The sequence below is a fragment of the Microtus oregoni genome, unplaced genomic scaffold (assembly GCF_018167655.1).
Source record: "Microtus oregoni isolate MIOR12 unplaced genomic scaffold, Mior012 000006F_ref0000085, whole genome shotgun sequence".
Lineage (NCBI taxonomy): Eukaryota > Metazoa > Chordata > Mammalia > Rodentia > Cricetidae > Microtus > Microtus oregoni.
The window spans coordinates 58,074,739-58,089,695 of NW_024543065.1; the positions used below are offsets into that span (position 1 = coordinate 58,074,739).

Here is a 14,957-nt window from a genome sequence, read left to right on the forward strand (position 1 = left end):
CCAGGCCAATGGGCCCTTTCCCTAACCTGGGTCCAAGCTCTCTTTGGATGGTGTTTTCAGTGACTCTTCCGGGTCACACTCCTCCTCCATCTCAACCTCTGTCTGCTCTCCAGGGCTCAGGGAGCAGATCTCGCTCGGTGTAGATACATATGTCTCCTGGCTTCGGGAAGGAAAACAGAAAGGAGAGAAGCATAGGTGAATGGGGTGAGATGGGAGCCTGTCTGAGGCTCCAGCCATGACTCTGTTGAGAGCCACATGGTGGAGTATTAGCCTCAAAACTAAGTACGAGCTGAGGTACATTCCTTTGGTGCCTGAGCCCATGACACCTCCACTTCAGGACCAGTGGTTGTGGTCAGGGCCCAGTCCTCACAGGCACCTTGGAGCCTACATGGAGGCCAGAGCAAAAACTCAGAGTGAGGGGCAGAGAGGGACAGACCAGAGTAGAGAAGAAACTTCCCAACACCTTCAATCTCAAGCCAGAACCTGAGACAGGCATTGTGGTTCATTCTGATATCTGAATACTTGGAGACTGAGGCAGGAGGACTGGCCAGCCTGGGCCAGACAGCAAGACTATCTAGAAAACTGTGCAAGTTCACTCCAAATAGTGGGAGAGAAGTATAAAGATTGAAGAAATGTTCTTAGGGAACTCGAGTAAGCAGAGGACCAGCTTTGTGCTGAAGGGTAAGAGGACATTCAGCGCCACCGGAGTCCCTACTGGTTCCCCTTCTGAGCACCCTTCCGCGCTGCTGGGTGGGTAGGTCCTTCTGGTCCCCCGGCCCTCCAGGGCTTCCCCATCACTGGGCTCAGTAAGTATGAGGATTCAGCACTTTAAAACATTTCTTAGACAGGGTTTCTCTGTAGCTTTGGAGTCTGTCCTGGAACTCAGAGAGATCCGCCTGTCTTTGCTTCCCAAGTGCTGGGATTAAAGGCCTGGGCCACCAGAGCCCACCACTTTCTACCACTTCCTCCGGTTAAAACTTTTCTTAAATTGTAGTTTGGAACTTTGTTTCCAAAGCCTGACATTTCCCCCAGGCTAAGACTACTGGAGGGCTCAGCTCAGGGCTTTCTTGGCCCAGGCCACTTCACCAGTCTTGGGGTTGGCAGGACCTGGGTGGAACGCTCCACTTCTGGAGCTTGGGCTGCCGCTGCTGCTCCTGGTGATTGATCTCCAGCAAGTGCTGCTTCATACAGTTGGTGATCTCCGGGCCCAGGTGCCAGATGAACACGCAGCTGCAAAGAGTGGGGTGTAAAGCAGAGGAAAGTGCACCTGAGAGCCACTGCCATGTCTGAGCCTGGAGCCCCTACAACATCACAGCCAAGATCCCACTCCCCAGATGCCCTGTCAGCTGAGCTCGTGGGCTTTGAACCTGGGCTCAAGGTCCAGACATCCCAGAAAACTAGGGGCCTCCAGACTCAAGACAAATAGCTCTGGGGCAGAACTGTGATAATCAAAGGGACAAACAAAAGATCTCCCTGGGATCAATCAATCCTGAAGGACAGGTCATGTATTGTCCTCTCAGTTGTCACCCTGTTCAGGACAGACTGAACGTCTTTACAGAGCAAACAGGCTGGGGGGGTGAGGGGGTGGGATATGAGAAAGCATGAGCTCTGAAGCACCCTCCTCAGGCTGAAGCACAGCAAGCTGGGCTCAGTCTCTCTGCCAAGCTGTGTGCCCACCTACTCTTAGAGGGAGGCCCACCAGGGGCAGCCTCCACACATGTCCCACCTGTCTCCAGACACTGTGATCAAGTGACGGCAGTCATAGGTGAACTTCATGCCCGTGACGATTTCTGCAAGCAAGGAGAGAGGCCATCCTTACTCTGGGTCAGGCTGTGGGAGCAGGGAAGGTGGCTCAGGCAGGTACCTACCTGAATGGCCGAACATCTTGGCAACACACTCTCCCGAGTAAAAGTCAATCACCGAGATGCTTTTATCAGAGCAGCTGGTAGCCAGGAAGGTGCCTGAGGGGTCCACATGGACCTGAGGGAAGAGACATGTCACCTCAGGCTGCCTGCTTTATTCCTATTGGGAGGCCCGGGCCAAACATCTCAGTACCACCCCCTGAATGATCACCTCTTTTGTGCTGGATACTTGGTCCAGGGAATCAACTCAGGGCACTCTCATGACACCCGGCAGGGCAGGAATTCCTGCTGCCATTTTGCAGGTGAAGAATTTACAGCCACCAGTGTAGAATGATGGTGGCCAGGCCCTAGGCTAAATGCTCAGTGCCTGCAAGTTTAGCCCTCTACACAACAACCCGAGGGTGGAAGCGGCTTCCATTGGCATTGACAGAGACGCTCAGCCTGAGGCACAGCTGGGGTCTGTCAGGGAGCCTGAATTCAGAACAACTCCCCTGACCCAGAGTCTCTGGAAAGTGTCCACCTGAGCTGTGTCCCGTGGGAGGACAAGCCAAGACAGGAGTAAAGTCTGTCTGTTTCCTCCAACCACACCCTGTTGCCATTTAACTAGAGACCACTCAGCGGTACAGGTCTGAGGAGGCAAGGTGGGGCTCTGTGCTGGGGTACATGGTGTCTCACACTCACCTTCAGCAGGGACCCGTCATCTCCCTGGGAGCCCTTGTAGCACTTCTTCTGTTTCCCACTCACTGTGTTGTAGACCCTGGGGAAGTGGGGTGCCATGTGGGAGCGAAAGACACCTTTGCTGCCCTCTGCTCCTGGGTGGGAGCCCGCACCTCAAGCTGAGGTTATGTTCTGGGTACTGATAAGCTGGCATCTCTTCTTTCACACAGCAAGCATAGGGCTTAGTCCCAGGTAGAAGTAGAGAACACAATCCTCAGGCCAACCCTGCTAGCTCCTGACCTTCCTACAGGTCACACTGGCTCCCAAGGCTTCCTTCACCCCAGCCTGGACCACCATGCACTGTCCTTTTGTGGGCTTCCTGAAGGACTGGGCTACTTTGGCCTCTACTGTGATAGCCGAGTTCTCCAGCCCAGACAGGCACCCAAGCAAGATAGGTGAATGAGTTATGAGTCCCAGGAGCCACGAGTCTTCTTTCTGTAGGGCTGGTGGCTAAACCTGGTGGAGCAGCTCCTCTTCCCCCTTTTTGAGATGGGTCTCATGTAGGCCATGGTGACTTCTAATTTGCTATGGCTAGGGCTGGCCGTGAGCTGCTGATGCTCCTCCTGAATGCGGGGATTGCAGGCATGTGCTGCTGTGATGAGGACCACGGACCCCAAGTGACCCTCTCTTCCCCTGAAATCAGGCCACATCTGTTTGCAGTCTCTGTCCCAGCCACGGAGAGCTGCTGTGACCTTGCAACTATCACACAGCTGAGTTCTTTCCCTCCTCTACACAGTTGGGAAACAACCTTGAATTATTACTGTTATCAGTGCCTGTGACTTCTAGGTCACACGAAACCTCCCACCCTGAGCCCCTGTGGAAACCTCTCAGAGCCAGAAACTTACTTTGTCTTACAGAACTGAAAGGCCTGCTTCTCCCTTTGGGGCCCCTCAATGCTTCCTTTCCATGAATCTGCTACTATAGATACTATACAATGCCCTGCTGGAAGCCAGACTTCTAAGAAACACATGCTGGGTCCATCAGTCTCACCAGCTTTTCGGGGACCAGATGAACAGGGAGAAGAAGCACGTAGCCAGGGAGAAGACAGTCCAGCAAGTAAGTACGTCCTTACTCAGCCAGGCTGGAGACAAGCTGGGGCCAGGCCAACAGAGGCACAAGGAACTCCTCACCTCACATTGCGGTCCTGGCAGGCCACAGCCACATACTTCTGTGTGATGTCAATATCCATGTCATACAAGGTGGTCTTCTCTGCTACATGGTGGGTACGGACAAAGTGCAGCCCATCCGAGGTCTGGCAGGGCAGGCAAGACCTTCAGAGGGTACCCTGACAAGTTGCTGACCTTAGCTCCCAAGGAGGCCAGCCCACTTACCTGCTGAGCACTGCGAAAGTAGATGCTCTTGTCGGCCCCACAGCTGATCATCTGGACATCCCTGGTGCCTGGAGGAGGAGGAGGAGGCAGGGGTTTTTGGGCAGTGCCACCCTATGCTACACAGGAGGGAAAATCCCACCTCAGGGCAAACCACCAACTCTGCTAGCATCAGAAAGGTTCCAAGCGGAGGGGAGGCCTTTTAAGACACAAACATAAGGCAGGTCTGGGCAAAATAGGGGTACTCAGGAAAACAAAGAGAAGGGGTACAGAGAGGACAGCATTTTGAGAGCTGGGGGTGGTGATACATTCAGTATGTGGGAATCTGAGGCAGGAAGAACTCAAATTCTAGGCCAGTGTGGCTATAGGAAATCTTGTTTCAAAAAGCAAAGACAAACAACTAAGGGCCAGAAATGGATATAATATATATATATATATATATATATATATATATATATATATATGTATGTATCTTGTTTGGTATGTTTAAGGAAGGCCTCAGCACTGCAAGATGAAACAACAACAAATGAAGGCCATGTGTGTAACCCCAGCACTTGGGAGATGACGGTGGGAAGATCAGCTCAAGGTCATCCTTAGCTCCACAGTAAGTTTGAGGTCACAGTAAGGAACTCAAGAGCCTTGCTGAGGACAGTCTTAAATGATACACCTAGTCCCACTCCCCAGTCACTGGGATTACAGGCTCATGCTACCACACCTGACTGGATATATATTTCACACAAGGTCAAAAGACTGCATCAGGTATCATTCTTGGTCACCTTTACTAATTTATTGTGTTCACAGTGTATGGTGTGAACATGGAGGTCCGAGAACAGCTTGCAGGAACTGGTTCTCTACTCCCACTGTGTGGGTCCCAGAGATTAAACTCAGGTCGTCAGGCTTGGTGGCAAGGACCTTTTCCAGCTAAGCCATCTTGCCTGCCTCTTCCACCTTAATTTCTGAGACTGGTCTTTCATCTTTCACTAAGCTGGAACTCACTGCTCAGCTAGAGAGCCGTGTGTCTCCACCACCGCCCAGCCCAACCCTAGGCTTATAGATGGCTTTCTATATGGTGTCAGAGATCAGAACTCATAAACTTACATAAAAGCATTTGCCCACTGAGCCATGTCCTCAGCCTCTGTAATGGTGCATCTGCACCCCTGGACACGTCTGTGAGGAGATCTGTAGAGGTGTAACTGAGGGATGACCCACCCTGAATGTGGGGAGCACCATTCAGACTAGGGCCCTGGACAAGCCCCAGCATGCACCTTTCTCTGTCCCTGACTTTGGATGCTGTCTCCTACTGCAGTCTTGTCTTCCTGCTAAGAACTGTATCTTCTCCTAAACCAGGAGCCAAAACAAATCCTTCATAAGTTCTTCTGCCAGGTATTTTGTCAAAGCAACAAGGAAAGTAAGCTGCTAGGTTGGTTATGGGTTCCTGAGCCCAACAATCCTCTTGCCTTTGGAGCAGACAGGTATATGACACTGCATTGGCCTACCCACTTTTCATCCATCCATCCATCCATCCATCCATCCATTTTTATTTATTTTTTTTTAATTTATTTTTTTTGGTTTTTCGAGACAGGGTTTCTCTGTGGCTTTGGAGCCTGTCCTGGAACTAGCTCTTGTAGACCAGGCTGGTCTCGAACTCACAGAGATCCGCCTGCCTCTGCCTCCCGAGTGTTGGGATTAAAGGCGTGTGCCACCATTGCCCGGCCATCCATTTTTATAAACCAAAAAGCCCAATCTTCAGATCCACGGTCGCCACTCCTGTCTCTGCATGCCACAGGACACGCTGTGGTTACTTACAAACAAAGAGATGTCTGCTGAGGCCCAGCAAGCGGGAGGGAAGGCACTCACCAGCAAACTTAATGGCTGTGATGGAGGAGGAGTGGTCATCCAGGGTCTGCTCCAGGGTGTAGTTCTTCTCCACATTTAACACATGGATAAGCCGGTCCCGACTAGCTGAAGCCAGCAAAGTTACTCCTGTGAGTGGAGAGGACAGATGGGTTGCCAAAGGCTGCATAGATGCTCTGCCTCTCATGTAAGCAGGTAGACTGAGATGTCCAATCCTTGACGAAGGGGGTCTTTGGGTTCAGAGCTGTAGCTAGGGTGCCCCAAACCAAGAAAGGGCAAGTCCTTGGCTCTGGGTGGCCTTTTCCCTGAGCCCCTATGCCCTTACCACCAGTTGAGTAAAGGCAAATCTTGGCATGTGTATGGGCCACACTTATCTGTAGTGGACCCTTTGGCACACCACGGCACTCCTTCGTGCTAAGTCTATTCTGAGGGATGAATGGGAGGCCTAGGCGTTCGCTGAGCCCCACTTACAACCATGCCCAGCTCTAAGTCTTGGCTCCTTAGGCCTCAGTCAGGCCTCGCTGTCTGCTCTCTGCCACCATCCTCCTCTCCCTGGGCCTTTCCTACATTGGCCCTTGGACTAGGCCTGCTCTGTCACTATAGAGCTGAGTTTTTCACACAGCCTGAGGCCAGGAGAGTTCAGAGAAGTTGTAAGGGTGGAGAAACACAGAAAGAAACTCTAATGGGCAGAAGGTATGGAGGATGGAAGGAAAAATGGCATGGCAAACCATCATTTGTACCTCAGGGGGGATTAGTCCACCCAGATTGAATAGTGTAATGGTTTGAATAAGAAACGCTCCACACAGGTCCCTAGGATTTCATTATAGCAGCACAACAGCAACCAATACAGATAGGGTATTCCAAACTTGTATGTCTGAACCAAATGACAGATCAGACAAACTCAAAATGGGAAATCCTACATGACTGGCTTGTACTCTGCAGAAAGCCGAAGTCCAAAGGCCAAGTTAAGACTGTCGGAGTGCTCCAGAGTAAAAATGATAACACAGCCGAGACGTTGGGAAATGTGAGCCTAGGTTAGGAACAAAGGTTCTAGGAAAGACAATACTGGGGAACTAACCAAATTTCAGTAAGGAATTGGATAAATGACATCATGGTATCAAAATGGAATACACAGACTTGGTAAGTGTAGTAGTGTTTTATATGTGTGTACATATAGATAGATATATACGTGTGTGTATGTGCACACACATATGTATATATATATACACACACACACACACACATATATATATATATATATACATACACATACACACATGGATGAATGAATAAATATGACCAAGATGGGACAGGGCATCTATAATGTACAATGCTAGGTAATGCTCCACCCCTGAGTTCCACCCTAGCATGCTATAGTCATGTAAATGTAGATGCTCTTAGGGTACTGGAGGGTCAGAGGACATCATTCCTGAACTCTCACATCACCCAGCAAAAAAGCAAAGTGTGAATGTTCTTATTCTATCCCGTATGTGACACACACACACACACACACACACACACACACACACACACACACAGCAATGGAAAGAGGAAAGCAGAGCAAGTCATGTATGTAGTCAAAGGGTTAGACTGGATTTAAAAGAAAATCTGGATCTAGAAAGTTTGCAAGTATTTGCTATCACATTCTTGCAATTTTTCTGTAGACATTTAGCTTTTTAAAAGGCATACCCATCAGCCTGTCCAGCAGATGAGCTTTTATTCATATCCTCACTCACACGCCTGCAGCTTGGGTCTTGATGAGGTACTGGGACCAGCATGAGCCTGCAGCTGTCTTGTTTTGTGAAATCCATACAACCTGGCCCAGTCAAACCACAGGGCCTTTACTGAAGACTCCACTCCCGTCAGTTGCTGCTTTCCGTAGCTCTGCCCACCTGACCTCAGCCTGCTGTAGGCTCACCTGTCTCAGGCTTGGAGTACTCCAGGCTCAGCACCTCAGCATCATGGGCCTCCACCTTGATCAGCTCGTCCATGAAGTGCAGCTCGTGGACCCTGGGAGACACACACTGCCAACTGTACCCTGCCCACCGCCCCAAGCCCGGCTCCAGGCCAGCACTGAAGTCTTACTGTGTCAATTGGTCTGAGATGTCCAACCACACTTTCCCATCCAGACATGGCTGTGGTAAAGGCAGCAGTGCAGAAACAAGGAGACCACAGGTATGACCCTCCTGTAGTTCACAAGCCAAAACAACCCCAGGGACTGAAGACAGTACTCTGTAGCAAGGCAGTTTGCAGAGCTAAATATCACAGGCAGTCTCTGATGGAAAGGCAAAGGGTCAGAGACCATATTCATGGATTTACCTCTCCTTTGTTTTCTTTCTTTTTTTTTTTAAAGATTATTTATCCCCCCTTTTTTTTTCATGGGGGAGGCATCCTCAGTATTTATCCCTAGCTGGCCTGGTACTGGCTATGTAGACCAGGCTGCCCTCAGGCTCCCAGAGACCTACCTGTCCCTGACTCCAAGTGATGCGATTAAAGGCATGTGCCTATTTTTTAAAAAATGTTTTCACTGTGTGTGTGTGTGTGCACGCATGCATATGTGTGTGGCATGTGTGTGCCTGCCGAGGCCAGAAGAAGGCATTAAATCCTCTAGAGCTATAGTTAAATCCCTGTAGTTCTGAGTGATCTGACATTGCTACTGGGGACCAAACTGTGGTCCTCTGTGAGAAAAGTAAACACCTGAACTCCTGGGCCATCTCTTCAGCTCTTTGTTTTCTTTTGATAGAGTATGCACCATCAAGCTTCATTTATTAGTCATTGTTTTTTTCCTTTTCTTTTTAAAGACAGGGTCTCTCTCTATAGCCCTGGCTATCCTCAAACTCAGTCTGTAGAGCAGGCCAGCCTTAAACTCAGAGATCTTCCTGCCTGTCTCCTAGGTGGTGGGGTTAAAGGCATGTGCCCCCACATGTGCTCATGCCCCATTCATAAACATTCTCAAATGTAGACTTCCCTTATTTCTGCCACCACAACTCCTCTGCTGTCTAGTGTGTGAGTTTTAGCCCAACCTTTTCTGGTTTTACTCATCTCAATTAATCCAAGTATATAAAAGATAGATAAAACAGGGTTTTAAATTAAATTTAAAGGGGATTAAATCACTAGATAAAAGCCAGGCAGTGGTGGCGCACGCCTTTAATCCCAACACTCGGGAGGCAGAGGCAGGTGGATCTCTGAGTTTGAGGCCAGCCTGGTCTGCAAAGAGAGTTCCAGGACACAGAAGACTACTTCACAGAGAAACCCTGCCTCAAAAAACCAAAAAAAAGGAAAAAGAAAAAGAAAGAAAGAAAGAGAGGGAGGGAGGGAGGGAGGGAGGGAGGGAAGGAGACTCAGTGGGTGAAGCACCAGCTGTGTAAGTGCAAGAATCTAAGTCTGGTGCAGAGTGTGCCTCTAACCCCAGTGCTGTGGCCCTAACAAGGATCCCTGCGGCTTGCTAGCCAGCCAGTCTAGCCAAGCTGGTGAGCTTCTACGTCAGTGAGAGACTGTCTCAGAAAATAAGTGTAATGGGGTGACTGAAGCAGACATCCAGTCTTGACCTCTAGCCTCCATACAGGAATGCACACCCACATACACATATATACTACAGGCACACACACACAGAGACAAACAAATAAATGAAAATAAAAACAAATCTGGACATGGTAGTACACACCTGGGACCCCAGAACTTAGGAGGTGGAAACAAGAGAATTGCTATGTAAGATGTGTCTGAAAATCACACCAGGGCTGAAGAGACGGCTCAGCAGTTAGTACTGGCTGCTCTCCAGAGGGCCTGAGTTTGGTTCCTAACACCCACGTTGGATGGCTCACAACTACTTGTAACTTCAGCTCCAGGGGACCTGACATCCCTTTAGTCTCTTCTGAGGGGACACACATACACAAAACACACACACACAAACAAAAACTAAAACCTAAAACCAAAACCAACAAAATAAAAGCAATGAACAACTTTGGTGGGTGGGTAGCCCATCCGGGCCTTCTCTGCTCTACCCCACTGAACCCGCTCAGTGCACCCATCCCCTGCAGCTGGCCCCTCCCAGTGACATTTCAGCATCAGTGCCCATGGCTGTGAGAGTGTTTCATAAATCTCCCTGGCCAGGGAGGAGGCCATTCCATATGGCTGCTGAGGTCCTGGTAGTTACTGTGACCTCAGGCCTTCAGGAAGCCCCTCCCAGCTGAAGTCTTGGGGTGCTACTGGTCCCCTATTCCCAGTAAGCAGCTGAGGTGCCAAGACCAGGACTCCTCCCCAGTGCCCTGAGACCCCCAGCTGGGGCCAGGAGGTGAACACTAGCCACCACCAGGGCCACTTGCCTCAGATTTCCACTGCGGTCGCCTGAAGCCAAGTGCTGGCCATCAGGACTGACCTGCATGACTCGGACCCCAGCTTTCACATCCATGGGTGTCCCATTCTCATTGCCCCGGTCTGGGAAGTGAGACGTGTCCTGCAGGTGCTGAATGTCATTATCCACATATACCACCTTCAGCAGGGTCTGTGGGAAGAGAGGCTAAGGTCAGCATTGCAAGGAGCTCACAGCACCTCTGAGTTCAGTGCATCCCATGGCAAGGACCTTACTGAGGAACAACCCAAGCACTGGGATTACAGGCATGTGACACCACACCTGGCAAGCTTTATTTTTCAATCATGCAGAAGACAGTGCTATTGGCTGGCGAGGGAAAGTAACAAAGGAGCAGTTTCCATGCTCCTCCTGCACCACAGGCCTGCAGTAGTGCTGCCATACTGACCTTTGATGGTTTTCCCAATCACCAAGTTTGGCGTTACCCCGGGGACTTTGCACAGGTTATTCCAGGTATGGCATCTGTCCCCTCCTTTGTTTACCCCATCCCTCCATACTAGGGCTGATGTGCTCCTTCCAGAGGAAGCTGCTGCTGCCGATCACGCTCTTGGGACAGTATGGGCAGGGTCATGTGCTAACAGCATCCTGTTGTTTCCTTTCACAGTGCTTCTTGCACTTGTGTTTGCACACGACTGGAAGTTACTGCACCCCTGTCTGCCTCCCACTAGACTTGGAGGTGCCACAGAGGCAGAAGGGGGTTTTAGCATGAAGTACAATAAACAGAGTGATTCAGCTCTCAGCAACCCAGAAAAGCTCCCTTGCTGGCCTAGCAGCACTGACCAAAATGTCTTCAGCAAACTGTTTCTCCTGAGCCTCCAGCAGGCCTCTCCCTGGGCTCCTGCTAACATATCAGCCGAGGTTCCCCGTGTGACAGCTACTGAGGTGAGGCATGCCACTGCCTGGTTCTGCCTACTGTACTCTCCCCGAGTTGTGACTCAAGGCTTGGAGACAAGGTCATCTCCAGTGAAGGTGCTGGACTGCCTGAAGTGGACATGCACGCACACAGCAGAAGTTAGGTGGAAAAGAGAGAAGACGGCTCATGCCACCCACCACAGAAAGGGAGGGAGGAACAGAGAGAAACAAGAAAGAGGTGCCCCGTCTCAGTTCCTGGTTCCTGCCCCCAGGGAAACCTAACATCTTGTTCCACGAGGAAGGCTTTTCACTGCTCCTAGAAACCGGATTACAATGGAACAACTCACATCGCTGAAGATGTTTTTCTGCCACTGAGCGTCAGAGCTGCTACCCATATTCCAGAAGCGGATGGTGTTGTCTGAGGAACAAGTCAGAAAAGACCCGGACGGCAGACAAGCTCTCTGATCTTCAAACTCAGGATACACCTACAGTCCCAGAAAATAAAGCAACACTGAACGATGGATGATGATGTACTGCTGCATGTGGGCAAAAAACCTAAGATAAAACTTGAAATGGTGGTGGACTATGCCTGTAATCCAGCAGTTGGGAGTTGAGGCAAGAGGATTAAAAATTCATTTCAGACTTAGCTACATACTGGGTTCAAAACTAGCCTGGGCTACATGAGACTTTGTCTCAAAAGAAAGAAAAACTGGTCAGGCATAATGGCACACACTTCTAATCCCAGCATTTGGGAGGTAGAGGCAGGCAAATCTGAGTTCAAGGCCAGCCTGGTCTACAGAGTGAAGTGCAGAACAACAAGGGCTACACAGAGGAACCCTGTTTTGGGGGGAAGATACCAAGAAAAAAAGAGAGAAAAAACATTTTGAGGACTACTTAACAAGACCTTGCCTCAAAAGAACAAGCCAGGAGCAATGGTGAAAGGCAGCACCTGGGAGGCAGAAGCAGATGTCTCTCCCTGAGTTCAAGACCAGCTAATGCTACACAGTGGACCCTGTCCAAAAAATGTGTGTGTTTCCCAGACAGAAACAAAAAGTAGAAAAAAACAAAAAACAAAAAATGTGACCAGTTTCAGAATTGAATAATTGCTGCCCTCCAACTCTGGTATATATGATGTGGAAAAAACATAACTAATAGGACATTCTTATCTATAACTTCCTGTACCTCTGACAACTAGGAGCCACCTTGGCGCCCTGAATGAGTTAGCAATTAGCAGGACAGGGTCCCTCAGTGGTAGGGTACTGAGTAGTAGGGATAAAGCTCTGGGGTCCCTCAGTGGTAGGGTACTGAGTAGTAGGGATAAAGCTCTGGGTTCAGTCCTCAGTAGCAAAAATGAAAGCAAAATCTACACAACAACAACAGAAATATCCGTGCCAGTTCCCACTGGAAAAATGAACAAGGGTTTCAAAAAATGGCTGGGCCGGGCGATGGTGGCGCACGCCTTTAATCCCAGCACTCGGGAGGCAGAGGCAGGCGGATCTCTGTGAGTTCGAGGCCAGCCTGGTCTACAGAGCTAGTTCCAGGACAGGCTCCAAAAAGCCACAGAGAAACCCTGTCTCGGAAAAAAAAAAAAAAAAAAGGCTGGGTCCAGGTCTGGACAATAAATGTACAAGATGAAGATGAAGCATCTTGGCATCCACCAGCAAGGTGCTACCAAAGACTACCAGGGCTGTTTCCAACCCCAGAGGCCAACTTAAAGAAACTCCTATTGGCCCGGAATGAACAAGCTGAACTGCAACAATGTTAATGGTGGTAGACAAAAGCATATTTGATATACTAAAACATATGAGTTTATGTAAGGCTATGAACCAAAGCTACCAGGTATGTTCAGCAGGCAGAGAACCGATTGGTTGTCTAGGAAAAGGGCAAGCAGAGGGAAAGATCAAGCATCATTTAGCCATCACTGGATGAAGTGTACCCAGTGCCCAAATGGTACAGAAAGAGAAGGGACTTATTAATGTGAGTGGGCCAACTAATAAGGAGAACTGACAGCATAATATTATCCCATAGTGAACCCCTCAAACACAAATGGATTTGGGGGCTGGAGAGATGGCTCAGAGGCTAAGAGCACTGGCTGCTCTTCCAGAGGTCTTGAGAGTTCAATTCCCAGCAACCACATGGTGGCTCACAACTGTCTATGAGAGCTGGTGTTGTCTTCTGGCCTGCAGGCATACATGTAGGCAGAACACTGTATGAATAAAAAAAATCTTAAAAAAAAGAGTCGCTGGGTGGTGGTGGCGCACGCCTTTAATCCCAGCATTTGGGAGGCAGAGGCAGGAGGATCTCTGTGAATTCGAGACCAGCCTGGTCTACAAGAGCTAGTTCCAGGACAGGCTCCAAAACCACAGAGAAACCCTGTCTTGAAAAACCAAAGGGAAATAAAAAAGAGTCAGGTGGTGTTGACACACACCTTTAATCCCAGCACTCAGGAGGCAGAGGCAGGCAGATCTTGGTGAGTTTGAGGCCAGCTTGGTCTACAGAGTGAGTTCTAGGACAGGTTTCAAAGCTACACAGAGGAACCCTGTCTCAAAAAAAAAAAACAAACAAACAAAAAACCCTTTATTTTTTATTTCATGCTTATGAGTGCTCTCTCTGCATGTGTATGCCATGTGCATGCAATACCCACAGGGGTCGGGAGAGAGCGATGATCTGGAACTGGGGTTACAGGCCGTTATGAGCCCCCACCTCACACCCAGGTTCTCTTTAAGAGCAGCAAGTACTCTTAACCACTGAGCCACTGAGTCTCTGAACAGAGCTTTTGAACATTTTTTCCTTCCTTTTGTTCTCTTTATCGCAGGGTCTCATTTTCCTACAGCCTTGGCTGGTCTGGAACTTGTTATGTACAACAGGCTGGCCTTGAAATCACAGAGATCTGGTAGCTTCAGCCTTCAGAACACCGGGATTAAAAGTATGCTTGGAGGCTGGAGAGATGGCTCAAAGGTTAAAAACACTGGCTCAGCCAGGCGGTGGTGGCACACGCCTTTAATCCCAGCATTTGGGAGGCAGAGGCAGGTGGATCTCTGTGAGTTCGAGGCCAGCCTGGTCTAGAAGAGCTAGTTCCAGGACAGGAACCAAAAAAGCTACGGAGAAACCCTGTCTCGAAAATAAAAAAAATAAAAATAAAAGCACTGGCTCCTCTTACAGAGGATTAGGGTTCAATTCCCAGACCCACATGGCAGCTCACAACTGTCTGTAACTCCAGTCCCAGGGAATCTGATACCTTCATACCAATGCACATGAAATAAATAAATTATATATATATAAAAAGTATGCTTGGGTCATCAATCCTGTCCAAATTTTTCTTTTTTTTCTTTGCGACAGGTTCTCATGTACCCCAGGTTGGCCGTGAATATTCTGTGCAGCCAAGGATGATCTTGAACTCCTACTCTGCCTGCCTCCACACCTCAAGTGCTGGGATTACAGGTGTGTACCAAACCCATCTCAATTTGTGTCTTTTCACCCAATGGTCAAATGAGTTCTCTAGGCTCTATGGGGGATACACAAGCTGAGCCCCAGTGGAGACACAGCTGGACAAAGGGAAGGAGGGAAAGATGGTCTCACCTCCACATTCCAGACGAAGGAACTATGGAAGAGCTCTGACCACATTTTGTTGACATCATTGATGTCCTTGACATCCCAAATATAGATGCTGTGGTCCTTATAGACACATGAGAGCCACTCATGGACGGGGTCAAAGGTCAGTGCCACGGTATCTGGGTAGACTGCTTCTGCTTTTCTGTGGAAGAGGAAGCTACCAAAGCCATATGGGTCAGTCACCATCAATGCCAGCGAGCCATTCCTGTCTCTGGTCTGGCCATGACAGCACATCCTTTGTCATGATAGTGACTGCATTTATTACTTATTGCTAGATCAGAAAAGAAAATAAGGCTGTGATAAGTTACAGAAGCATGCAGCTCCATCAAGATCGCGAAACAGTGGTGGTGCCCGTTGTAGGTTAGC

The 14,957-nt window shown here is 49.3% G+C and overlaps 1 protein-coding gene across 2 annotated transcripts in view; it reads right to left on the minus strand.

Annotated features, from left to right (window-relative positions):
• Wdr62 (WD repeat domain 62) overlaps positions 1-14,957 on the minus strand; it is a 39,303-nt gene that overhangs the window by 9,372 nt on the left and 14,974 nt on the right. For both annotated transcript variants that reach the window (XM_041654217.1, XM_041654216.1), the window contains exons 9-20: positions 14,559-14,748; positions 11,327-11,464; positions 10,084-10,262; positions 7,680-7,771; positions 5,765-5,890; positions 3,911-3,978; positions 3,710-3,831; positions 2,544-2,619; positions 1,869-1,980; positions 1,727-1,790; positions 1,108-1,230; positions 27-160 (exon numbers count right to left, since the gene is read on the minus strand). In XM_041654217.1, the coding sequence (XP_041510151.1) occupies positions 27-160; positions 1,108-1,230; positions 1,727-1,790; positions 1,869-1,980; positions 2,544-2,619; positions 3,710-3,831; positions 3,911-3,978; positions 5,765-5,890; positions 7,680-7,771; positions 10,084-10,262; positions 11,327-11,464; positions 14,559-14,748 (1,424 nt within the window). The remainder of the gene's footprint in view (positions 1-26; positions 161-1,107; positions 1,231-1,726; positions 1,791-1,868; positions 1,981-2,543; positions 2,620-3,709; positions 3,832-3,910; positions 3,979-5,764; positions 5,891-7,679; positions 7,772-10,083; positions 10,263-11,326; positions 11,465-14,558; positions 14,749-14,957) is intronic.